This window comes from Leuresthes tenuis, unplaced genomic scaffold, assembly GCF_036924035.1.
Source record: "Leuresthes tenuis unplaced genomic scaffold, fLeuTen1.0.hap1 SCAF_15, whole genome shotgun sequence".
NCBI classification, from domain to species: Eukaryota; Metazoa; Chordata; class Actinopteri; order Atheriniformes; family Atherinopsidae; genus Leuresthes; species Leuresthes tenuis.
Window position 1 is genome coordinate 3,191,824 of NW_027325369.1, and position 26,628 is coordinate 3,218,451.

General features: G+C 43.6%; 2 protein-coding genes across 3 annotated transcripts; both read right to left on the reverse strand.

Moving 5' to 3' along the window:
* Positions 1–68: 68 nt before the first annotated feature.
* znf106a (zinc finger protein 106a) lies at positions 69–17,629 on the reverse strand. Its single transcript, XM_072365868.1, has 22 exons — positions 17,541–17,629; positions 14,376–14,460; positions 13,973–14,034; positions 12,287–12,481; positions 7,676–9,541; positions 7,142–7,586; positions 6,979–7,045; positions 6,743–6,897; positions 6,319–6,379; positions 5,878–6,186; positions 4,891–5,689; positions 4,655–4,695; positions 4,424–4,569; positions 4,195–4,329; positions 3,993–4,109; positions 3,557–3,748; positions 3,356–3,418; positions 3,118–3,237; positions 2,902–2,973; positions 2,650–2,721; positions 2,143–2,289; positions 69–1,507 (listed from the first exon to the last, which is right to left on the reverse strand). The coding sequence occupies exons 2-22, from the start codon at positions 14,427–14,429 to the stop codon at positions 1,451–1,453; spliced, it is 5,175 nt and encodes a 1,724-aa protein (XP_072221969.1). The 5' UTR covers positions 14,430–14,460; positions 17,541–17,629; the 3' UTR covers positions 69–1,450.
* A 2,940-nt stretch (positions 17,630–20,569) lies between these two features.
* pacc1 (proton activated chloride channel 1) lies at positions 20,570–25,728 on the reverse strand. Of its 2 annotated transcripts, none has more exons than XM_072364746.1 (8): positions 25,648–25,728; positions 23,958–24,069; positions 23,469–23,678; positions 21,925–22,079; positions 21,683–21,825; positions 21,058–21,199; positions 20,867–20,974; positions 20,570–20,760 (listed from the first exon to the last, which is right to left on the reverse strand). In XM_072364746.1, the coding sequence occupies exons 1-8, from the start codon at positions 25,711–25,713 to the stop codon at positions 20,599–20,601; spliced, it is 1,098 nt and encodes a 365-aa protein (XP_072220847.1). In that variant the 5' UTR covers positions 25,714–25,728; the 3' UTR covers positions 20,570–20,598. The 2 variants fall into 2 exon arrangements, with proteins under 2 accessions (XP_072220847.1, XP_072220848.1); XM_072364747.1 differs by lacking the exon at positions 25,648–25,728 and adding an exon at positions 24,819–25,026.
* Between the last annotated feature and the right edge of the window lie 900 nt (positions 25,729–26,628).

Here is a 26,628-nt window from a genome sequence, read left to right on the forward strand (position 1 = left end):
TGTCATTTTCTTTTCTTCTTTTTTTTTTACATATTGACTCCAAATCAAAATCAAAGACCCATGCAATGTTTTCTGATGTTGCAAACAAGTTTTATTATCAACTTCTTGGAATACCTTTTTTTTGTTGTTTTTTTTTAAAAATATCTCTTCGCAACTTTGATAATAAATGAAAAACTTGAAGAAACTCAGGAATGCCAGGCAAGAGGTGAACTGAAAGCTTTCTTCTGTCATAAATGAGTGAGTACAGTGAGTCTGGAATACAGTGAGAACGTCGGGTTGATTCAGATAAGAACTTATCCCCAAAAGAGGACACAACCAGTAGAGCTGTAACCTTCCAAACGAGTCTGCTAAATAGAACACATGGGCTTTCACGCTGGTAAAACTGGTGGAATAAGCCTTTAAAAGGGGGATTTGTTGCCCGTTGTTTAGTATAATGAAGGTGAGGTATGGCATGGGAGATGAAATGTAATTCTTCCCTTCAATATCCTCCATTCAACACCACCTTTAAATATCCTTCACCTTCTTACTAAATGAGAAAACGATCATCACTGGAAAATACAGCTCTGGTGCCTTCTGCTCGATGCTCCGAATCAAAAGTAAACTCTAAAAACAAATGTGTGACAAAACTCTATCTCACACTCACTCTGAGAACACAAGGGTCACTTCACAGTGAATTAAAACATACAGGAAACACGTCTCGGATCACCGCAAATGTAAATTCTAAAAATGCCAACCTCAGACCAAATCAAACCACAAATCCTTCCACATCTGAATGAGCAACAAATAAATAAACGTAATCCTGGCAAACAAAACAAAAAGACAGCTCGAAGCCGAAAAAACTAAATGAAAACTGAAATCTCTACTTTTAACACGACCTGGGAGATTACGCCACCAACAAGTTTCATCATCACAATAAACGTGAGGTTATTTCTAAATGAACAACAGCGATTAAATGGAGGAAAAAAACAAAAAGAAAAATAACTACAGGTTGCTCAACATGACACGTCACAACAATAAAAACATTTCAACCCATGCCATATGGTTTTCGTTGCGGCTACAAGCGAAAAGAGCCAACAGGTCCCTCAGATACCGGCAACAACTGAAGTTTCTTCAATGAACAAAAGTCATGTGTTTCTGTGTCTTACTTTGGTCAGTGAAAACAGGAACTGCAGTGGTCAGACAACAGGAGAGGAAGGAGTGTTTTATAGGACGTGTTAAAAAAAGATAAACATCACAATCAACCCTCCTTTTGTGACCGTATTAAAGGTTGGATTCCAACACCGAACTTCAAGGATGGAGTCGTCATCAGGCTCAATGAGAGCGCTGTTGAGTTAAGTGGGTCCCAAGAACTTGCCCCCCCCAATATGGGAGGTTAACAGGGTGGGGTGGGGGGGGTTTACACGAAAAGAAGGAAGGGCTCAGGGTGAAACTACGTTCCCACCGACAGCCCCTAAGGCTCCTCTTTAGTGTCCTCCTCAGCATGTTTCTGCATGTGCAGCGGCAGCGTCTGCAACAGAGAAAAACGTTGAAAATCCCATTTAACATAGTTGTCATTAAACCATATTTTTGTAAAGCATAATGAGGCTTATTTCATACACCGAAAAACAAAGCGGTGCTGTCGTGCCCCTGGTAAAGCAGCAAACATTCCAGCACGAGGAAGGAAAAGTCTGCGAAAAACCCCGTATCACTGCAGGAGATTTGCAGGAACAAAGTATCGCACAGCGTAACCCTCAATACAATCCATTTTTGATCTAGATTCCACGAGATTTAAGGGTTTCTTCTAAGAACAGACTAACCTGAAATAACTGGACTCAGATCCCTGTTAGGAAAGCACAAAGCTAGTAAACAACCTGTCAAACATGGAGGTGAATCCATCCTGCTGCTGTGGGAACCGATGAAACTGACCACGTGCTGAGGAGCAATGATATATCGCTCATAAATCGTTTGTTCACAGGCTGCGAAGCACGACGACATAATAGCCCTCCAAATATGCACCAATAGGCTTTGTTTTCCGGGGACGCAGTCAATTGTTTTAGTTATGTTTTTACTCACTTCCAGGTTAAAGGTGCTTCGGTAGCAGCTCTGCAAACTAAGAAGACAACGTTCTGTTGTGTTGTGAAGTCTGCTGAAAGCTTTTTTTACCTGCTTGGAGCTGTTGCGTGCACAGAAGAACTCTTCGCAGTGTTTCCAGCGACACTTGAGCGTCTGGAAGTTGGTACCAGCGTGGTCGTTGATCAGGTGCTGCTGCAGATGCTCTGTCATTCCGAAGACCAGCGAGCAGCCGTGCCACTGTGGACACAAGACACTGTTCACCAAAGACCACTACGGACAAAAAAAACTGTACACTTGAGTGGTGGTTCATGACGAGATCAGGGCTCAAAGATGAAGCAGTGGGCTTGTGGTCAACCTGCAACTGGAAGGTCACTGGTTACATCCCCAACCTTCCCCGTCTACGAGCCAAAGTATTCTTGGGCAAGATACTGAAGTGGACATTTCCCCCCAAAGTGTACCTCATCTGTAAGTTAAGCTATTCTTGTTCAACACATGTCTTCTGGATATTCTAAAACAGTAGCTTCAAATAAATGCACCAAGATTCATTTCAGCCCACAGTCTCATCCATTCATCTGTCAGCATTGGTCGACATCTTACCCAGCAGCGGTAGTTCTGCATCAGATTCAGTTTGACAGCCTGCACGCTGCCATCGTAACAGCCTGTGTAGATCTGAAACAGTTAAGGGTTAGGTTTACTTTTCAGTTTTTAAGCTCATGTTTTCCAGAAATCTGCAACATCAACAGAAACCGGTGTGCTCTGTGCAGTTAAGGGGCATCAAAGTAAAACGATGATTTGACAGACAGATGTGTTAATTGCTGGTTGCGGGTGATTTGTGTCACAGTCTCTCACCATGTTCTTGTGGATCGACATACACACCAGCATGTCCTTGTGTCCACCATAGACCTGCAGCTGATTCTGAGTCTGTGGACAGAATTTGCTTTCAGGTTTTCTTGTGTGATGACACAAAAGTCATTTATAGCAGCACAAACTGGCTTTCACGCCCAAAACTGAAATGGTAAAAGACCGAACGTGTAATACAGAGAAATATCATTTGATGGCGCAGACCTGCAGGTCGTAGACGCGGACCAGCTTGTCCAGGCAGGCGGTGACCATCACGTTCCCCATGACGTCCACCACAGTGACAGCATGGCTGTGGCCCTTAAAGACCTGCAGCAGCTCTCCTGTCTGTGAATCAGTGGGGGGAAAACAGCTTTCAGCCATTGCTTTCTGGATCAGAACCGAACTATTTATACTTCAAGAACAGAGCTTAAATTACACATGTGGAACTATGACGTTAACTCACATGGATGTTGTGAGCGTAGACAGAATGATCACTGGATCCACTAAACACCAGATCATTGACCACCTGAGAGGAAGCAGAAACCATCTTCAGTTATCCTCACAAATCACTTTGCATTTTCTCAACCTTTCTTGGATGGTGTGAAATCTATTCCAACACGGATGAAATGTCCCTTTGGAAGCCAGGATTTCCGACCCGACCCACCTTCATGCAGAGAACACTCTTGGTGTGGCCCTGCAGCGTGCGCAGCAGCAGTCCGTTCTTGGCCACTCTCACGCTGATGGTGCTGTCGTAGGAGCCGACCAGCAGGATCCTCCGGGCTCCCTCCTGCGATGAGGCCAAACAGCTCACGGCACGGGGCCCGTGGCACTCAAACACATCCATCTGCTTGTTTGTCTAAACAATGAATAGCAAAAAAGACAATCAACTCCAGCTGGAAGAGTTTGGCGCACTTTTCAATTGATTTAAAAACAAGACTTTTTTTTTAACCCTAAAAGGCAACAACAGATAACTTCAAACTCTTACACTGCTGAGTGCTTGATTTTCAAGTATGGAATAACAGTTACAATCACTGTAAAAGAATGTCTTTATATATCTCCCCGTGACCATTCCATGGCCTCGTGAAGAATGGATTTCACACCTTGAGGTTAAAAGTCACCACTGTGCCGTTTGCTAGACCAGCATATAAAGTCCTCCATCGGCTGTGGAGACAGAGAACTCGGTCCGACAGCGAGAATTGCTGCTCTAATTCACGCGTCTGTGGACAAAAGGAACAAAGATAAGCATGTAATGCTGTGTGGCTCCAAACAAGGCAGTTTCAATCAGAAGATGTGTGTTTTTACCTTGAGGCTGTAGCAGCGGATGGTCTGGTCACTGGAGCCAGAATAAAGGCGACGGTGAAGGCTTGGAGCCACGGACACCAGCAAGCAGGTCACTTTGGAGCTGTGACCCTCGAACACACCCACACATTTATGACTCTGCAACAGAGAAAAGAAGAGCAGCTACAGCGTTGGGTTGCTGTGAATGACCAAACATTTGACAGGAAGCAGCAGCAGCAGCAGCAGCACCCACCACCAGGTTAAAGGCTTTGATGGTTCGATCTCCTGAGCATGTGTACAGCAGCCCGTTGTGGATCTGTATGGCGTTCACCGCCTCCTGGTGGCCATCGAACACCCCCTCAGTCAGCATCTCATCCTCACCGTGGTCAGAGGATGCGTCTAAGAAATAAAATACATGTCTGTTTAAGTGCGACCTGAACCAAAAAAAACGAACACAAACAGTTCTCCAGACATATGGACCTACCTGATGTGGTCTTAGGCAATGTGATGGTGAACGGCAAATCACTGCGGGGAGAAGAAGTTCAAGTGAGATGTTCTACCATTAAACTCCATACAAAAGCTATCTCACATCAATGTTATTTACTTCTTCTGGTTCTTTTGAAATGTATCTGTCCAGGCTACCAAAGACTTATGAGTAACTCCAGTGTGACGTGGTTAACAGCTCAAGAAAAGGTGAAGTAAAGCGAAATGATGACTCACCTTTCAGATGATTTACACAGATCCATGTCGCTGGTGGAGGTGACCTCGTTGCAGGCCAGGCTTCGTGGCTCAGGTCTGGAAGAGTCTGGGATCAGGGCTGGGGGAGGAGCTGGAACCGGAGCGTCCGTGTGCTGTTGCTGACCGGCTGCGGTAATCTCCATGCCTTCTTCTGAATCCAAGTTCTCTACAACATCAGCGGGGGTTGCTTGTGGAGGATCCAACATGTGTTTGGGAGATTTCTGGTCTACTTTCTCAGGAATGGTGGTTGGACACAACATCGTGAGCGTCTTCTTGCTGCCCTCCGTGTCCACGTCACCCTCTCTTTCATCTGCAGGCAGGCTGGAGGTGCTGACCTGGGAGCCCCCGCTGGGTCTCCTGCGCTGTCGCAGCCACCTGGGCCTTGAGGCCTCTTCGTCCACCTCAGTATCACTGCTCCCAGGCTGCTCCATCCCTTGAGCCTTTTTAAACGCCTTCCTCTTCTTCAGCTTCCTCACACGCTTTCCGTTCCTCATTTCAGATGGAGACGCAGGCATATTGAGGACTGAAGGGGGCTGTGCTGACTGGATGTCTGCGCAGTCAACAACACTCCCGACCTCAGAGCTTCTCCTGCTTGGTAAGAGCAGTTTAATGTGGCTTTTGTCAAGCAAAATGTTATTAGAGTTACTTGATGCCTGTGTGGTCTTTTCTGTGGTCTCGACCAGTCCTGGCAACCTCTCGCTGCAGTCTGCAGGCTCTTCAGAGTTAGTTTGATAGGACTCAAACTTTCTTTCAAGAGATGACCGGTACTTAAGGACAGGACCTGCAAAGAGATGAAGTAATTGAGCATGCACTCTTGGTGGATGATGTCTAAAATCAACCTTGCAAAGTTTTAAAATCACATTCAACAATTTCTCAGAATGAGTTCATCAGTGACTGCAGGCAAGTTGCTGCCCTTAGGCAGAAGCAGGACCACTAAACTCTGACCAATTCTGCATTAAATGAAGTTACCTGGGGAGGCTGTGACAGCAGCCACTGGCAGCTCTGGGGTGGTGCTATGAGCACAGTGGGTTATACTGTCCACAGCGTCCACCTCGGAGCTGACATGGACTGGGGACTGGGGCTCCTCCTTAATAACGACTGGCATGAATGGAAGGCTGGAGGACGAGGTAGAGGCACACTCTGTAGCATGATTTGGACTGGGAATGGCAGTGTCCATAACAGAGGGACACGTAACAGAAGAGGGCACGCGTGGTTCTGTTTCAAATGAATCCATTTTCTCTTCTTTCAGTTTGAGCTGTGGTGCTTCCTCCATCGTGCCTGCAAAAAAATTCAACAAAAAGTACATTCCGCTGTCAGAGCACTCATCATAGGTCAGGTTATTTGTGTTAAATGACAGCTGCTGCAGTTCCATCCAGTGTTATATATTCGTATATGACAGCAAGTTTTTACCTTGCATTCCTTTTAATAAGTCAATCCGCTTGCTTCTTAGCGTGCTCATCTCCACAGTCATCTGAAGAAAGACAAAAACAGCCAAGACCCCACGAGAAATATTCATTTAATATTTGCAATCATGAGCAACCACAGCCATAAGGCTTTTTAATAGTGACTGCTGACATGTTCTTCTCAAATTTATTTTGTCATTGAGTATTACTATCATTATTATTATTATTATTGTCTAGTATGAAATCATTGTAAATATTTATAATTTTTTGAGCTCCTCGACTAATTTGAATTTCCCCCACTGGGGTAAGTAAGAAAAACACCATCAAATCACACGTCACAGTTTGACATTTATCTTTTATAATACATCATGTTGGACATACGCCATACATACAGTGATCATACAGTGGGGTTCTGTAGTCTGAAAACACACCTGCTGTTTAACCACCATGAGACGCTGCACCTCCAAGTAGGCGGCCTCCAGCGCAGCCCGGGCTTGGATCAGGCTGGTGTCCACGTTCTGTAAGGACCGACTCAGCTCTTCCTCCCGCAGAGACACTGTGAGCAGCTGGTCGATCTGTAGACGTTCTGCACCAAGCAAAGCAAAAAAGAAACATCAGTGACAGAACAACAGCACAGTGTATAGGAATCTTTTAATGGGACACAAACCTCTGGATTTGACCTTCCTTCTTTTGCTATTGTGTTCCAAACAAGATGGCTCTGTACTCGGAACATCCTAAGAAGAAGAAGAGAAAAGAGTAATCACTGTGAATTCTGCTTGCTAGCATAAAAACACAGAAGTAAAAGTGAGATCACGGTTAGCCATACACACCCCGGTTGCTCTTCGCCTCTTGCCTGTTCCCTGAGCGTCGTACTGCTCCGTCCCCGAGCTGCTGTCACCGAGCACCGAATCGGATCGCTGGAGAACTCTCACTGTGGCTGATGTTAGTTTCTCTGGCTGCCTCTGTGCTTTGGCTTCTGGATGACTCGGACTGTCTTGATTTCCTTGAGCAGAACTGCAATTAGGAGAACTTGCAGACGTCTGCTGCTCTGAACTGAGAACTTTGCTCTGCGTAGTCTCTACTGATGTAAAAGATGAAAACAGGGGCAGAGTGGGTGCAGGCACGAGGCTGCTCTCTGATAAGGAGCGTTTTCGGGAGTTGCCCTGGATTGAGATGTCCATCAATGACTCCCATTGAAAACCCTCCAGGAGGGCTAAGTCCTCCTCCTCCTGGCTCTGGTACTCCTGCTCACATGGAACCATCTCTATCCCAAACCTGGAGGACAAGAGACAACACGTGAGCTTTGATATCAAAAATACCTTTGAAATGATGTTTCATTTCTAAATGGAAGATCAAAGTTTCACCTTGGCATGCCTTTTCCCTTGTCTTGCTTCTTTCTGACCTCTTGATACACCTGTTCCCAGTTCACATTGCGGCGTGACCCGGAGGAGCTGATGAGTTGCCGCACAGTTGGTTTGAGTCCCGAATCCTTTTCCGTGTCACTTCTCCGCGACTCGCTCACGTTACGCACCCGTCTGGCAATGTTCAGGTTTGGCTCGTGGCCACCTGTTTTGCTCTTGGAGCTGATGTGTTTGGTGAGGTCACGTTTTAGGACAGGGGGCAGGTCAAGTTTGGACAGAGTTGGTGTGTTGGATCCTGAGACCGTCTGTGCTTCACCGCTTCTAGAGGTGTCACTCTCTGAGCTCTGCCCCGCCTCAGCAATCTGCATGGCCTCGTCCGGCACCACTGAGCAAGTCTGCTTCTCTGCATTCTTGTTGTTCTCTTCACCATCGCCCACTGAAGCTGTGGGTTCTGAGCTCTCCATCATAGAGGTGCTAACCTGCAATGACTGCAGAAACTGGCTGCTGTCTGACAATGGCGCCGCAAACCTTTCTGGCCTGACTGCATCAGTTAACGGCTTAGCTGCATTCTGACTATGACTTTTTTCTTTGTTCACGCCAACATGTCCCTGATCTGTTTGCTGCGCCTCTATATTGTGTCGTGTCTTTCCCCTCCTGTTGTTAATACAGCTATCTAAAGAGCCCCTCTTTTCATAGAAAATCTGCCTCCCTGTCTTGAGTGAGTCGGGGTGGTGCCTTTCCTGCCTTGACTGAAGGAGCTCAACAGGTGGAGCCTTGTGTCCACTCTGATTTCCGGCTGGTTTTGAATGGGACAGAGCTTGACTGGAGGCCTTGCTGAGCTGAACTCCGCTGCTGAGACTAGGAGCTGTGGAACTCTTACCATCTAACTGTAACATTGGTTTATTTGCCTTCTGACTGGAGGAACCACATGTAGAGTTTTTGTGGTCATCTCTCTGAGAACTGCAACCTCTAATGCTGCTCCAACTCTTATCTGTGGGTTTGGATTTCGGTTTAGTTTGATGCCTTCCATTCTCTTCTTCACTTTGTCTGCTTGACATCAACTGCCCTGGTCTCTGCTCAGGTTGAGACTGCCTGTTGAAGCTACTGACGTCAGGCGCCCTGTCTTGCTTCTGTGGTTTGGGGACTTTGAGGTACTTCTCTGATGCACTTGTGAGGATATCACTGTGGGGTCCAGATGTGACTGGATAGGGTGACCAGCGACAGCCTTTGTCCAGCTTTGGATTGCTACCGAAAGTCTTAGAGTTCTTATGGTCCGATTCTGACGGTACCTCACCATGTTGAAGTCCAGCATCCTGCTGATCTCTCTTGTCATTGGCTGGTTTAGACTGGTTTAGAGACTGGGTAAAAAAAGTGGGTGGAGTTGGAAATCCCACAAAGCTCTGGGGCCGCGCCTTTGGCACATACTTTATAATATTATTCTGGCCATACAGCCCATTACTACTGCCTCCATTGCTGAGCCAAGGCAGTCGATTTGGTTGATTGTCAGAATATGAACCATGGCCCCATGTCCTGTTACTCTGCACACACTGTCTAACTACTTTTTCATCAAAAAAGTCTGCAGATGCCCACTTCTGCAAGTTTGGAGGCTCCTGCGCATGCCAGGTGGCGCTCTTCCCCTGTTTGTTGTGCTGCCAGGGTTTTGCCTCCCCTGTGCTGGTATTATATCGGTTGCCCCTGTACAAAGAACTATGGTGACTGGATCCACTGAACCCCTGTGAGGGCGGCTGCCACACACGCTCGAGGCGGTAACGCTCCTTAACTTCCTTAAGTCTCTGCTGAAACTCCTCCTTTTTCCTCCGTTCCTCTTCTTCTTTTGCAAGCTTCGCTGCAGCAGCCTCCTTCTCTTTCCTAAATATGAAAAAAGTTCCCACACATTAATCTTAGAGATGCAAAGACCACATCTATTTTTGAAAGGTCTGTAGCTCGTATTTATTCAGAATCTGACAAATGTTAACCTAAAAACAGATGTAAAAAGGATAAATTACGATGATCAACATTTTTGTACCAACATTGGAGCAAGTGTTGCTATGTCAATTTTGAGTCTCTGGTCAGTAAAAAAAAACAATCGAAACAATGTGAGAGTATGACTGAAACTGCACTCTCGTCCAAACATGTTAGTCCAATTGTGTTTCCACCACATATGTCTACAAGAGGTACCTTTTATCAGCCAAGATATTCAGTTTGATCGTAGTTATGTTTACAAATGGGAGGATTATCCATTTTTGTAATAGCATCGAATCTAGCATGTTACCTTTCAGTGTTATTTGAAGTGGACCTGCTTTTTTCAAGGCTTGTGTTTGATTACACTTTAAAACCCAAAGGGAAGTTCAATTAAGTTCATCCTCACTTTCCTTTTTTTCATTTTACTGTTAAAATAAAAGCATAATAATTCCTTTGTCCTTCTTGTCCTCAGAAAGTATATCTGAGATTTCATTTTTAGGGCCATCCCTCAGCCATATCCCTGGGAGTTGAATTGCTCATTTGTGTATACGTCCAATGTCTAAAGTGGATTAAATGCACGCACCCGTAGAATTGTCCAATTCAATGCTCAGTCCGATTCACCGTCAATTGTTTTTTGGTACGTGATATAAAGGGTTAACTGGAAAAAGCCTGACACTAACAAGCTGAAAGGGGAGCATAGCGCCACCTATCAGAATGGAAACGGACATACTTTGATCATTAACTTGATTACACTCCTATTATATACACAGCATCAAGAACAGTAGCTCCATAAAATTAAACAAGCGAACTATAACCATAGTTTGGACTAAATGTGGATGAAATCATACTCAGTTTGTGTATGTAGCATCGAAGTAGCCAAAAATCCTTCACAATATTTTATGCCTACATTGCTGCATTGCCTTAAAAGACACCGTTGTTTCAAATACACCCGATCACCTAACAAGACTCTAAACAAATCCCACTGGCAACTACACTATATTGCCAAAAGTATTCGCTCATCTGCCTTTACACGCATATGAACTTAAGTAACATCCCATTCTTAATCCATAAGGTTTAATATGACGTCGGCCCACCCTTTGCAGCTAGAACAGCTTCAGCTCTTCTGTGCAAGCTTTCCACAAGGTTTAGGAGTGTGTTTATGGGAATTTTTGACCATTCTTCCAGAAGTGCATTTGTGATGCTCGCAGTCTATCACGTGAAGTTCTATCGGGTTGAGGTCAGGACGCTGTGCAGGCCAGTCAAGTTCTTCCACACCAAACTGGCTCATCCATGTCTTTATGGACCTTGCTTTGTGCACTGGTGCGCAGTCATGTCGGAACAGGAAGGGGCCATCCCCAAACTATTTCCACAAAGTTAGGAGCATGAAATTGTCCAAAATCTCTTGGTTTGATGAAGCATTCAGAGTTCCTTTCACTGGAACTAAGGGGCCAAGCCCAGCTCCTGAAGAACAACCCCACACCATCATCCCCCCTCCACCAAACTTTACACTCGGCACAATGCAGTCAGACAAGTGCCGTTGTCCTGGCAACCTCCAAACCCAGACTGGTCCATCAGGTTGCCAGAGGGAGAAGCGTGATTCGTCACTTCAGAGACGCATCTCCACTGCTCTGGAGTCCAGTGGCGGCGTGCTTTACACCACTGCATCCGACGCTTTGCATTGCACTTGGTGATGTATGGCTTGGATGCAGTTACCATAGAAACCCATTCCATGAAGCTCTCTACGCACTGTTCTTGAGCTGATCTGAAGGCCACATGAGGTTTGGAGCTCTGTAGCGATTGACTCTGCAGAAAGTCGGCGACCTCTGCGCACTATGCTCCTCAGCATCCGCTGACCGTTTGACCCAATTTTATGTGGCCTACCACTTCATGGCTGAGTTGCTGTCGTTCCCAATCGCTTCCACTTTGTTATAATACCACTGACAGTTGACTGTGGAATATTTAGTAACGAGGAAATTTCACGACTGTTGCACAGGTAGCATCCTATCACGGTGCCACGCTGGAATTCACTGAGCTCCTGAGAGCGACCCATTCTGAGGTTTGTAGAAGCAGTCTGCACGCCGAGGTGCTTAAATTTATACACCTGTGGACACGGAAGTGATTGGAACCCCTGAATTTAATCATTTGGATGGGTGAGTGAATACTTTTGGCAATACAGTGTATCTGTCTCGGCAGGTCTACAGAGGGAAAATACCTACTGTGTGACAAGCTTGGAGCTTTTGCATATTTTTTCTTTTCTTTCTAGTTATTAAAGAAAAACAGTAATTATTTCCTAATTTAGAGCAAAAGAGGTCTAAAGAAGTATTTTGTGTGCTTTACTATATACAGAAGGCATTTAATTTAAGCTAGCATGTGTTTGAACTTTGTATGTGCAGTCATGTGTTTTTTTTAGCCTATAGACCTGACATACGACCCCAGTCACAGCTCAATGTGAAGCTGTGACTAAAAGAGGCCCGTGAGCTCTGCTGAGCAAAATGTGACTATACAAGGCATATGCACACACAAAAGAGATTACTTTCATTAAATTTCCTTTTTGCAAACAACACATTAATAACATATCGATGATAATATCAGAAAGTCATCCAAAACAACACCACAGAGTGTAACTCTGATATGTTAGAAAAAACGTCTTACCGGATCTGTTTCTTTCTCTTCTCGATCAGGTCCACCAAAGCCTGGTCAAAGTATTCCTCGTCCTGGTCGTCCCAGGTATGCGTTTTGTCAGCAGCCTCCACATTCTGTTTGTGCGTGGGGCTGGAAATGTGGCTGGCGTAATCAGTCAGGCTCACCACCTTCACCTTACACACTCTGCACGCGTGTCCGCAGTCCCTGGGAAGGGAAGGCGAGAGAGGGCATTCAATCGTTCCTTCGGGCATGGTGCAGGTCTAGTCTGGTTTGGTTCGGTTTTCCTGCCTGCAGACGCACTCTGGCTCTGCTTTCTGCTATCTTATAGTCAAAATAAGTTCAGGAGAGGAGAATACTCAACAATCCTTCTAGAAGAAAAAAATATGTCTCGTCCGAATTCTCTATTTGTCACAGATCAGGAGGTAGCTAACTTAGAATTTTCTCTTGATTAAAAAAAAGAAAGGTTCAATTCTCATATTTATCATCCTGATCTTGTTTGTCCTTGTTTTCAGCAGGCCATAGGTGGCAGGGTGAGGGCAGGAGGAGCAGCTAAGCTGGACCCAAGCAGCTGTTTAAGTCCAGCCATGCAGCACAGCACTGGCCCGCGTGGAGGGAAGAGAAGCCAGCGTCCTCAGCTCAGTGCGCCTTCATGATGGTGTCCGCTGCGCTCTGACACTCTACAGAAGGCAATGTCTCTATATGTGACCTCTCACTATGCTCCGGTAGCCGGAAGCCAGCCCCACCCTCAGGACAGCACGTGTTATCAAAATCCTGACAACCAATCCCGTGCAAAGCCTGTGAAACCGGAGCTGTGTGCAGCTGCTCAGAGCCACCGTCTCCAAACCTCTCCCAAGCAAGCTATCCTGTGACTCTGATAGGAGCAGTGAGTTTGTTGGCTCCTTCTCCATTTTCAAATCTGTGTCATGGTATGCTGCCATTCTCTGACCTCTTGTGCGGTTGCCAAGCACCAATAAGACAGAGTTCCTTTTTTCCCCCTGACACATTATTTCTCAGCTGCCGTTCTCAAGAAAATGAAATCCTTTGGAGCAATAGCAATTTGTGGGTAAGCACCAATCTCCCGAAAATCTGTTAACAGTCAAGCTTAAGTCGGGAAAGGCTGATTTACTTTCCCACTCTCAAGTAAAACTACGACATGTCAACATGAACTGTATAGCGCTTAAACACACATTACTAGAAACCATACTGACGCCATTTTTGCATACAAATGTTTAAATGAAATCCCAATAACTTGGCAAAAACTCAAGCCTCGAATGCTCCACTTCAGATTCTAACTTCTCAGCGAGGGGCCACATACTTTTTCTAATCTACATGGGAGTCACAAGCTCGCCAGTTGTCTTCTAACGGTCATGCCTGTTGTTCCAGAGAGATTGCGTCTAAATATATATGCCATGGCTGAGACAGCTGCCCATATATCCACTTGCCCAATAAATGCGGACACGTGCCTGTGTGCACGTGTCGTGACCCAAATAGATTTAGACAAAACTCTGGAAAGAAAGTCACACCTTTCGTGTCAATTTACAGCAAATCTTTAAAGAATGTGTTGAATATTGTCGACGTTAAAGGTTATTTGTCAACAACTGAACAACTTCGATCGTTGTTTTCAAGAGAAAAACATCAGGCATTCATTCATATTCAGATACCAGTGAGTAGAAATGTTCTGAAAAAAAACCTCACCGGCCTTTGAGTTTCTCCAGCTCACGGTGGTGGAGCATACTTCTCATGTGCTCATCCATCTCCTGCAGATTTATATACAAAATAAAATGTTTCATTTAGGCACCTACAAAAAGGTTTCAGGCTTAGTTACAAGATAAGAAACACTTGAATGGCCCTAAAGAGGGGGCACTCAGACTTTATGCCAATGCAAATTGAGAGTAATACTAAGGAAAACTGACATGGTTTAAAACAGGTTTAATATAAAATCTATATGTGGGTTTTATCAACTCAGAACTAGCTGATACGTGCAACAGCATCAAACCACGACTTCAACTGGACGATGCTGCCATAATGATTTCTCATCACATGAAATTATACAGTAGTTAGATATCTACAGTGTAAATCACATGTCAGGGTTGATTACCTGCTTGGAAACATGGACAGTTTCACAGAGGATGCACTTTCTGTCTTTCATCATTTTCAATGCAAGTGGATCTCAGCCCATCACTGTGCAAAGAGAAAGTCGATTTCAGTTTAAAAAAAACAAAGTGCAAAGCAACAATATGTCACACTTCCCTGGATTACGAACTGTGTTGTTTCACTGTGCTGTTGTGGTTCACGACAACAAATGGTTATGGGCACAAAGGGCACAGGCACTGCAGGTTGGAAGAAAGCTCTCAGGAACAAGTCGCTTTCTTCAAACCAGTACAAGGGAGGGTGCCCGTGGCTTCTTTCCCCTGAACCACACAAATGCCTCAGTACCACAGCCCAGATCGCAGCAGAGTTCAACCTAGACAGTGGTCTAATTCCAGTCTGCTGATAGAGCAACTCCGTGGCCAGAGGGCACAGCCATGACAGCATCAGGGCTATGTCTGGACTTGTTTAACGCTCACAAACAGGGTGAGAACTAAACACCAGCCATGAGTCAAGGCCTACCTTCACATTACCCTCACAAGATACAGCTGACCAAGTAAAAACCTTTGTTCTATCATAAAAATGTAAAAAAAAAAGACATTAAGTAATGTATAATAATTGCTAATGAACAACTACCACACATATCCTGTGCATTTGCAAACTGAGAAGGACTGCTTGTCATGCACATAAGTTTGCATTAAACACTTCAGTTGAATGTATTTACAGTTTCATCGTGTATTAGACAAAAACTAAGCCAACATGCGGAAGCAGTGTGTGAAAAACTGAGCACACCATTACTGATCGCAGAGGAATTAAGAGGCCAAGTAGCGGCCAAGCGCTGATCAAATGCAGTGCATTCATTGATCATCAGCAGATGTGAGCACCTCTATAAAAGCAGAGGTTTTGGCAGTTTGATGGTTTGGAGTATTCAGGTGTGTGTTAACACAATGCCAAGGAGGAAAGACATAAGCAATGATCTTAGAAAAGCAATATTTGCTGCTCATCAATCTGGCAAGGGGTAAAAAGGATGTTTCCAAACTATTCGGATTCCATCATGTTACAGGGAGAAAGATCATTTTCAAGTGGAAAACATTCAGGACAGCTGTGAATCTTCCCAGGAGTGGACGTCCCAGCAAGTTCACCTCAAGGTGAAAAAGCCAAGAGCTACATCTCAGACTCTACAGGCCTCAGCCAGCATGTTAAAGTTCATGACAGTACAATTAGAAGAAGGTTGCAGGAGAAAGCATCTTCTCTCTAAAAAGAACATGGCAGCACAGCTTAGATTTGCAAAGTTACATCTGAACAAAGCACAAGACTTTTGGAAAAATGTCCTTTGTCTATATCCTGACTCATCATATAGGCACAAAAACACCTCAAACCAACTGTCAAGCACGGTGGTGGAGGGCTGATGATCTGGGCTGGTTCTGCAGCCACAGGACCTGGGCACCTTGCAGTCATTGAGTCCACCATGAACTCCTCTGGATACCAAAGTATTCTAGAGTCAAATGTGAGGCCATCTGTCCCACAGCTAAAGCTGGGCTGAAACTGGCTCATCAGCAGGACAATGATCCCAAACACAGAAGCAAATCTACAACAGAATGGCCGAAATAAGAAAAGAATCAAGGTGTTGCAAGTCAAAGTCCAGAGCAGAACCTGAATGAAATGCTGTGGTGTTATCTCAGGAGAGCTGTGCATGATCACATGCTCACAAACCTCAATGAACTGAAGCAACGCTGCAAAAAAAAAAGAGTTTTCCCCGCAGTGATGCGGCAGACTGATAACATCGTTCAGAAAACTATTAGGAGTTATTGATGCTCAGAATGGTTCAACAAACTACTGAATAGACTTAGTTTATCTTAGTTTAAATGCTTCTATATTTTTGTTAAATAATGATCTGTGTAATATGTCATCAGTAGTTGTTTATCTTAGTTTAAAGGCCTGGTGAGGAGCAGATCATTTTTCTCTTAATACGATTTGTAAAATCTTAAGTGTTAAAAGAGCGTGAACCTCTGTAGATAAAACATTACAAAATCAGGACCAAAAATGGTAGTCCAATTTTCTGCCGTGGCCGTAATCTTTGGCTAGTCAGTCCAAACAGCAAAGTTTAATACAGGCTATGGTCTAATAATGAATAGAGCTACAATCTGGAGATCACATTATGCTCATCGCTTAGACCTCTGTTCTGCGAGTGACATTCTGAAATATTCTATTATTCTATTCTATATTCTAACACCTCCATCACCTTTTCCCTGCGAGAACAGCTGCTTATACTGTTATATTAATAAGATCAATGAGTCATGATCCATTTCAGACACCAAATGTGAATGCAGCAGGCAGAACAGTCATACAGCCAACAAGCCTCCAAAAAAGAAAAAAAAGTCCATGTTGGTTTCTCGCGTACGCCGAGTGAAACGCTCGAGACGCGGCAGCGAGGAGTTTCGGCTGATTAGGACTCATTTAAAAAGTGAAACGGAGCTTGCTCCTGCTTGCCTCGTGCGGAAACGGGAAAGCACATCTGTATAAAAAAAAGTACTGTAGGTAAAAACTCATTGTAATTTTTTATGTCCAATGTTATTTAGCAATGAGCGATTCAGAAGTTACGAGTTACTTTTGTGCTCAGAAACACCGAAGGACAACAAAGACTGAAGTAAGCTTGCTAACAGCCATCTGATACCTGATGCTGCTATTCGGCACGAATCGCATAAATATTTCACCACCTAATGTTATTTAGCAACCAAATCTAGTCAAGATTTAAAGCAACTATTTACCCTTCAGCTCTAACACATATCACAAAGACAGAATGGTTAACGAAGGCATTTCGCAGTGGTTTAGACGCCTGCTTGTTGTTAGCATTGCTGCTGATTAGCTGCTCAGGTAGCTGCTGAGAACTCAGAAACAATCCGCAATGACAGTAAACAATTTGACTGTCTAAATCACAAACCGTTGAAATAAACTATTATTTCTGGCATAATTGTTGTTTACCTGAACTGTTTGGTAAACGCTAAATTAGAGTTGCCGTTGGAAACTTACCAAGCTAGCATTAGCATGCATTCAGCGACATCAAAATGACACAAGTAATATACTGATTTTTTTTGATTGTACAATCATGACAAATGTGCATCTAGAACAGAATGTTTTTAAACATTTTAAGTACTGAGACGTGGCTTTGGGCTACCTTTAAAACCTCCAAATATGTGCAGAACTGTATTTACTCATCCACTGTTGAAGCTAACAACAACAACATCCTCCTCTGAGTTCTCGCCCCCAAAACGAACGACCCAGGATGCGTTCAAGAACATAATCGGTGTACGAAAACAGGACACTGACGACACTGCGCATAATTTGGTTTCACGATAATAATCCTCATTTTTATTTCTCTCGGGGGAAAAAAACGTCTAAATTAGTGCACTTATACGTTAAAGGTTTGAATATATTTTCCTCATAAATATATTCAGTGTATATTAAGCTTGCTACTTTTATACTGTTCAAGGTCAGTGTAAAAATAACATGAAAAACAATTCAAATTTCTATAGTCTATTTCCACAGATAACTTATCAAATGAAATTTGGTACAAGAAATTTTTAACCATAAAAGTATCTTTATTTTCCAAAATCTCTAAAAACGAGTGACAATAAGTGACATATAATAGTGACAAACACCAAATTGAAGTTAATTTCAACAGCAACATCGTGTTTGAAAGGAAAACAGCAGTACTAACAGCATAGAATTTACCATAGACACAGCAAAAATAAACATTCGATTAAAACTGTGTGTAATCTCTTTTAAGAAAGGTGAGGTGCTTTGTTACATTCTAAAAAAGTAGATACACACACAAGACTCCCTTTAAAATAGCATTATCTCCATGAGAACAGATCCAAATTCAGCAACAGTTTCATTAAGGTTCACATTTTCCGAGTTTGACACCTGAAACATCTTTTCAAAATAAGCTTTTAAAGTGTCTCAGATTTCAGCAACATTTTTGTGCGCGAGCAATGTAGTAGGTTTAGCTGTTTTAAACAAAACCTCATGGTTTTAAAATTGCTTTGGGATGTGGGCTACACCTTTGTCCTCTACAAAAGAAAGGGGATCTATGTCTACCATATCTCTGCCGCACCAGCAGATGAGACAGGTTTCCATTACTGTTTTAAATTCACATTTAGATGTTCTAGGCGAAGCCAGGGCATTGAGGGGGTTCGATTTGGCGACCTCGGAATCGGGTCTCTGCTTTTTGCGGATGATGTGGTTCTGTTAGCGTCATTGGGCCGTGACCTTCAGCTCTCACTGGAGACGTTTGCAGCCGAGTGTGAAGCGGCTGGGATGAGAATCAGCACCTCCAAATCCGAAACCATGGTCCTCAGCCGGAAAAGGGTGGAATGCCCTCTCAGGGTTGGGAATGAGATCCTTCCCCAAGTGGAGGAGTTCAAGTATCTCGGGGTCTTGTTCACAGTGAGGGACGAATGGAGCGTGAGATTGACGGGCGGATCGGTGCGGCGTCCGCAATTATGCAGGCTCTGCACCGAACCGTCGTACTGAAGAAGGAGCTGAGCCAGAAGGTGAAGCTCTCTATTTACTGGTCAATCTACGTTCCCATCCTCACCTATAGTCACGAGCTGTGGGTAGAGACCAAAAGAACAAGATCGCGAATACAAGCGCCCGAAATGGGCTTCCTCCGCAGGGTGTCTGGGCTCTCCCTTAGAGATAGGGTGAGAAGCTCAGTCATCCGGGAGGGGCTTGGAGTAGAGCCGTTGCTCCTCTGCATCGAGAGGAGTCAGATGAGGTGACTCGGGCATCTGGTTTGGATGCCCCCTGGACGCCTCCCTGGTGAGGTGTTCCGGGCACGTCCCAGGCCAGCCGAGAGACATAGTCTCTCCAACGTGTCCTGGGTCTTCCTTGGGGTCCCCCCGGAAGAGCTGGAGGAAGTGGCCGGGGACAGGGACGTCTGGGTTTCTCTGCATAGGCTGCTGCCCCCGCGACCCCCGGAGAAGCGGCAGATGATGGATGGATGGATGTTAATGAGAAACAGTGAATGGAAAAATAGAAAAACTACCGCGACTGTGGAAAAAAGTCGACTCTTGCTCAACTTGGTTTTTGCCTGTTTTCGAAGAAGTTATGATATGCATTAGCTGGAATGGAAACATATTTGTGCATTGCATCTAAACTGGCAAAGATTAACACTAAGTGACTCAGCAGCTATTTCTGGTCTGAGCTGGCAAACAATAATCTCACATGGCTGTGCAGCATCTTTTCAGAAATAATATAATATCCAAGGTATTCCTAGAAATTAAAATATATCCTGAAGTAGAGTTCTCTTCATTTTCCTCTTGTGGATGTCCACCATAGTTCTTCTAGTTTTTTATTCCTCAAAGTTTTTTTTTCAGGTTTAGACGACTACTTCTTCTACTGAATTACAGCAAATACAAATGTATTGCTCTCCGATTCACATCTCTTTTTTGTGGCTATTCAAAAGGTCACCTCATATCTGCTTCACTGGCTACTGACCTTGCCCTCTGACCTGCTATGCTATGTCCAGCTCTTTGAATCAAAAGAGGAAGCAAAATTAAACAAGGTCGCATGCAAGTGAAAGTGTAAGAGAATAGTAATAAATTCACTATCACCACATGAAACAGTCTATCTGACCCTACCTTCCAGAGACAGTAGGTGGTGCTCTGCACGTTCAAAGCAGAGATACCCACCCATAACACTGAAGGCTTGGTTTGCTCATATGTCTTCCATCCATCCATTTTCTATACCCGCTTAATCCGTTGGTCGGGTTGCGGAGGGGCTGGAGCCTATCCCAGCGGTCATCGGGCAAGAGGCGGGGTTCACCCTGGACAGGTCCCAGTCCATCACAGGGTCACACAGAGACAAACGACCATGCACGCTCACACTCACAGAAAGGCATGACGGTGCTAACCACACCACCGTGCAGCCGCCTCATATGTCTTATCATACATAAAAAACATGTTATTAACACATTGACAAGGTTTAAAAGGGAGAATTTAAAATGTATGTTTTTTTAAGGAAATTATTAAATGAGTAACTCATCAGTTATGTCTTTTCCAATGTGAGGACAGAGGCAACACCATCTATAAAAATTTACATTCTATTAATCATTCTCATCAGTACTAGAAATAGGGCCCATGTAGTGACATCAGAAAACATATTGTAAAAACAAACCACTTGGATCAATAGGATACTGTTAGGTTGTGTAACCAACACTTTTGTATAGTGTTTCAGTTTATTTGGTTCAGTTCCCTTGCTTTATGCTTCAGATGCCTCTTGCGCATCTTTATAATCCATTTTACAGTGAGTTTGGCAAAATTAGCAGCTTTGAAGAGAGCCATGAAGACGCCACAGAGGATAGCTACAGAGCTCCAGGGATTTGCAGTGACTATCTGTTTGGAAATAATCAGAATTGTGTTCATCAGTGATAAACTAAAAATGTACAGACTAATTCTAATGAGTAACAAAGGGTTAGGGTTGGGGTTCCAGAGAACTTACCAGTGTGATTTCTTGCATGTAAGGATCCCGCCATTCAAACACAGCAAAGAAGAGCTGATTGGTTTGTTGTGCTTCAGGCCTCTTGTCATTGAATTTCACCACAGCAGACTAAGAGATCAAATATAAATGATGAAAGTAAGGACTTCAATATCAAAGTTCTTCGTGTAAGCTTTTGGAAAATTTGCAAATACCTCTTGCCGAAACTCAACAGCTTCCTCGCTTTTCCCAGAGGTCTTCACTAAAGACATCTTGACCCAGGTTCTGAATCCACCGGAAAAGGTCCACATTGAGTAATTTCTCTCACAGTCCCTCATAAACTCTGATTTGTTTGAACTAAAGAATCAGAAAACACAGATCAAGCACATGCTGCTGTTAGACTCGATCGAGCAACTTTTCAAACCCTCTTTGTTTCATAAGACACCACATGGTGATGACAAAGAATGGTTAAGATAAGGTGTCCGCCACAGGAAGGTTTATTTAACTAACTTTTAAATCAATTAACTGAGGTGAATACTTCCTTCTGGTATCAAACTGTGATTACGTTATCCACTTGTCTTCCTGACAAGAGTGCAAAGAAATCACTGCCTTGAGTGTGTGTGTGTGTGTGTGTGTGAGTCACTTCTCTCAAAATTTCCCCGGGATTATCATATTAACTGAGAATACAAGGATGGCTGAGTGAACAGATGGACCAACAACATGAAAATGTTTCGCCAGCCCGGGCGCATGAGAAAAATGCACCAAAAATGGTATCAGCGAATACTTTGAAAGCCACATGAGGCAAACAAGACTTGATCGATAACTAATGTTTGCACTCACCTTTCAATCAAGTCACTAAACTTAGCAAACAGCATGTACGTGATGGCACTGAAGTCCTCTTCTGTTTCATTCTGACTGAACTGCATGAAAACGAGCTCTTTGTTTCTGACATCAGATGGGCCCCGGACCACCACGGCTCGTCTCTAGGACACAGAAGCAGAGAGCATGTTGAAGCCTTATGTCACATGCCTTACCTGTGGGTCACGCAAGTGAAACCACCAAATCAAAAACCTATATCTTACCGCCGTTTGATTTGTGAATGGCCCAATGTAGTTCACTTGTGTAATCTCACAGTCCCCTTCTTGAGGCTTGCCAGGGTCCACTAAAGGTGGGATGTAGTTATGGAAGTGATGTCGGCAGCCCAGCAGCTGAGCATTGCCAGGGTACAGAGCGATACCTGCTCAAAGATGGAAACTACAGTTAATTCAGTCTGGCACGGCCAAGTGTTAAAAAAGTGTTCACATCAAGCTACTCAGAACACATTCACAGCAAGTCGCAGCTTAAAGCTTGTTGAATAGTGTCATATACTTCATAGTTCTAACTGTAGATATTAGTCATCATTTGTGAAGCATTCAATAGCAGCTATCAACCATTTCTACCCAGGAGGCTCCTGTACAAAGCTTTAAGATTTAAACTCCACGTTGTTCGAAAAAAACTCTCACAACTGTTATCCACGGAGCTAAAGTCTGTGTTACCAAAGCTCAAATAAGCAATTCTGTTACCAACAGGTCATCTAAAGCTAGAGCAGGTGGACTGCATAAGCAAATCCACAATAAACCATAAATAATGTACAGATATCATCTATAAAAAGAAAATTTGCTCTGCACATCTGTGATATTAACTCACACTTTACTGACCCAACATCTGGTGTCATATCTGAAGCAGTCCAACTTTTCTATGCTGCATTTCAGCCTGAGCTCTATGACAGGCTGATTTTGACCTGATATATTCATAAGCTGTGTGTGGTGTGCGTCCAGTTCTGTTACTGCATAACGCGTTAAAACACCTGAGGGGGGGTTCTGATCTCTCTTTGTTAACCAGGCCCTCCTCTTCCGAATATGTGCACGTTCACATGAAAGGAATCATTTTAGGACTCATTTGATGCTTTCTACACCAAATATACCAATCACCTAACACTTCATTCATTAGAACAGCACCCATAAGATTAAATTAAGAAAACCATTACAGTAAATGGCAACGATGTGGCTGAAATAAAGACAAAAGAGGAATGCTATACAAAAGTGTGAATCATGCAAATGAATTAAATGAGAGGATTATACCGAATAAACATTTGGCATTTGTCTAAATGCAGAACAATGGCCGACTGTTGCAGTGTTGGTGAAATTATTTGATGAGTTTATTTTCTGCCATTTATAGGACAATCCAACATTCTTTCTAAATCAGTTAAGTGCTCTCCATTTGGTTACAATGTCAGGCATCACCATCGAGTTCATCCATCTGCCTGACAACAATGTTTCAACCTGATTTACAGTTTAGGAGACCATCAGGGAATAAAAGTGAGGCTGGGTTCCTCGGTTTTGATGAGCGGAAATATGAGCGGCACAGCTTTAAAAACTCAGGACTGAGAGCACAGAGGTTTTTGCACCACAGGCTGCTTTGTTCACTATCGCTGCAGAAATAATTTCTCCTGGAAAACAAAAGAGCAGGAAATGGTCCTTGAATGTGGCCTCGGACGGCGTTCACACATGTATTTTAATCTGTCCACTTGAGACCTGATTGGATGCAAGTTAGCACCAAGTGTGAAGAGACCCTTATTCATACCCACCAGGGGGAGAAAACAAGTCCACCTCTTTGTAGGTGACAGACATGACAGGCTGACTTAGTTTCTCCAAAAAGTCAGAGATGGTCTGGTAGGCCAGGAAGACTGCCACAGCAGTCAGCAGCAGGTAGATGAAGATGAGAACCACTGTGAAGACATTTTTCACACAGGTTTTACTGAATCTCATCGTCGGACTGCTCCCCCTGATGTCATCCTCTGCAGAAGAGAGAAATCGAGAAAGGCAGACTTATGAGTGGACACATTCAGTTACCTTTTCAGGCAACCTTAAATGAGCAGAAACAGCATTAGTAACCATGTACTGTATTGGCAGCGGTGCATAAGTTCTCCCAGTGTTCCTGCCAGCCGTTTGATTCTCTTCTAATTAGACACTAAGTCAGCAGCTAAATGAAGCAGAGACGAGTCAAATATGCATGAACTCCGGATACTGTTACACGTTTTATAGCGTCCACCACATTACAGAAGCACTCCTGCTACCTTGTGCGATGATATTGTTGGGATCCTCGTGCCCCAGCTCCTCAATGGTATCGTCAAAAGAGTCTTGAGATGGTGTGTTGCCTTCATCGTCCTCATCATCATCATCATTGAACTGTGTGATTAAGAAAAAGTGTCTTAACAAAGTTGAGTCTATCATGTATGTTTAACAAGATAAAGTGTTTGTCAAACAACTGTTAAAATGATACATTTGACTTTTTTTTTCTCCTGACAGGTTTCAACTGTAAAAGGCCTCCACAAATTTCCAATTTTAAGAAGCGATGTGGAGCAGCAGCTTGGTGGAGTAAAAAGCAAGTGTCAGTTATTCCTCCGGCTCTGGGTGCATTTACGAGCAAATGATCCAGTCAGCATCATTTCAGCGCTGTGTATTTTCAATTGTCAAGTTAAAGACGCACAACCTAATCAGGAAACAGTGTTGTTACACCAAAACACCATATTCACATTTTGCCTTTATGCAGAACTGAACATTTTCAATTCGGCTCCTGGTTCTGAGTCGCCTCGCTGTTCTTATCAATGAATGTAAGAAATGGAAACTCCTGACGGGCGCATAAACTGTATCCAAAACTGTCCCTGACAGTTTGTCCTCCAACACGAGAAGAATCCTGCTTTGAGTTTTTCTGGCCTTTACATTCCAGTTTAATATAAAAGCAGCTTAATAAGAAGGGTGCGACTGGAAGTGAACATGAAAGTTGTGGATTTCCGAGCAGCTGCTTCAAACTGCGGTCCGGTCACATGATGTGAAGTGAACCGTGGACAGTTTCCTGAGGACACTACACACTTCGCTGTTGTTCACTAGTTATTGGGTTAAAAGCAGCAAAAAAGAACAGATACGAAAAACCATACCTCCTGGTAAAACCGGGTGTTTTCTTTTCCGGGCATTCCTCTGCACTTCTTTAACCTGACGAAAACTTTCCCAGCTCTCCAGACTATTAGGTCAAATTAAGGAAACTGCTTATAATTGTGACGCGCACTTTTTTAAGGAAATGTCACCCCCCCATCGCACCGCTCTTCGATCCCAGGTTTCCGCTCTCACCCAGTCCGTCACCCCGGGAGGTATGGCCACAAAGCCAGAGGCCCATCCCGTGATAATGAGGTACCTACGGGCCGCGATACAATATAAAACAGTGTTGCCTCGACGTGGCTTTCTTGTTTCCTCCTTCCTTCCTTCCCTAGTGTTGTGTTCAGGTGCTCGTAGGACGCGCTTACCCCATAAGGCTCAGCATGGCTTAGAAGTCTCCGATATATTTTGTGCAGTTTGTGTCACTTGTGTGACTCAAGCACGGGAATCATATCCATGATTTAGTTCAGTGTCAAATTAAAGGTCTTACTTATTCCATTTATCCTTCTGAATAACATTGCTATTTTCAGGATTTAGCATTTCAATAATTTAATTTATATTGAATATATACTTGACATTTAATTTTTTAAATAAAAGAAAAAAACTCCAATAAACAGATCTAATAGAAACAAAACATAAAGATATTACACAGAAACCATCTGTGCGCCTTTGTTTCATGAACTGCTGTTTGATTTTTGTGATATTGGTGATCCAACTGTTTTATTAGATCACTCTAGAGCTTGTACGCTGTTCACAAATATTTTGATCATAGCAATTCAGGTTCAGTTTGAGGTGTGCTTTGTTTTTTGATTGAATTAAAAAGTCTGTGCACACCCACAGGGACGGTAGGACAGTTTTCTGCCGGTCGTCTGGCAACTGCTGTGGGCCAAAATGGCACATTTGAGGATTTTAAACGACTGGTAGAAGTAGTTGTTAATATCCCAGAGAATAAGATTGTCAAACCAAAAGCAAAGAGAGACAAAAACGAGTCAAAATAGATTCAAAAGTAAGATGTGTAGAAAAAAAGCCACAAGCGTGACAGAAAATATCAACACAAACTTACGATTAAAAAAGAGAGTTTCAAAAACTACAAGCTGACAGCTGAGAACAGTATCAAACAACTACAGAAAGGCACAACATCTCAAGAAAGAGACGGGAAAAGCTTGTTGAGTGTGTTTTGTTACTTTTTGATAGACCTAAGCAAGCTACACGCAGCTACATGTTTGAGGTTAACAGTGTATAGGCAGCAGCTACTCACAGTGTCTTGGGGATGTTGGCAAGTTTTCCACCTGAAGTCGGATAAAAGGCCAATTTAGAATCATGTGTTCCTTTGGGAGGAAGGAAAAAGTGATGACAGACAGAAATAACCCACGCAAGCAGCGGGGGAACCGGCAGACTGAGGCCTGCTCGCTGCTTCAGGTCCAGAACTTTCTTGCTGTGTGGCAGCAGAAAGCCACTGAAACCCTGTGTCACAAATGAACACATTTACTATACTGTCCAATAATTCCTTTAAGTTTGAATTGACCTAGAAATTGTGATTAGACAAAACAAGTTAAGCTTTTTCAGTTGCAACTCTTTTCTTTTTTTCTTCTTAAGAGTGTTATAACCCGTTTCAAATGGCCACAACATAAAGTGAGCTGTACTATAAGTAAAAGTTAATAGATTAGACTAAATTATGCTTCAAAATCAAATACTTACATCTTGGGTGAAGAATGCAGGCTTTTCTCCCTGTTTCCCTTCCGTACTGCTGTAGTTGTAGCTGCACTTGTCCAGTTCTCTAAGATTTATTTAAGGACACATTGCACACCATGTTGA

What these genes read in the sequence shown, in the direction of transcription:
- znf106a (XM_072365868.1), bottom strand. Translation starts at nt 14,429, where the DNA reads ATGATGAAAGACAGAAAGTGCATCCTCTGTGAAACTGTCCATGTTTCC. An exon ending in AAGGGAAAAGGCATGCCAAG is followed by an intron (nt 7,587 to 7,675) that starts GTGAAACTTTGA and finishes CTTGTCCTCCAG; the next exon opens with GTTTGGGATAGAGATGGTTC. An exon ending in TGCAGAACTACCGCTGCTGG is followed by an intron (nt 2,290 to 2,649) that starts GTAAGATGTCGA and finishes TTGTGTCCACAG; the next exon opens with TGGCACGGCTGCTCGCTGGT.
- pacc1 (XM_072364746.1), bottom strand. Translation starts at nt 25,713, where the DNA reads ATGTGCCATTTTGGCCCACAGCAGTTGCCAGACGACCGGCAGAAAACT. An exon ending in CATTCACAAATCAAACGGCG is followed by an intron (nt 21,826 to 21,924) that starts GTAAGATATAGG and finishes TCTGTGTCCTAG; the next exon opens with AGACGAGCCGTGGTGGTCCG. An exon ending in TTTAGTGACTTGATTGAAAG is followed by an intron (nt 21,200 to 21,682) that starts GTGAGTGCAAAC and finishes CTGATTCTTTAG; the next exon opens with TTCAAACAAATCAGAGTTTA.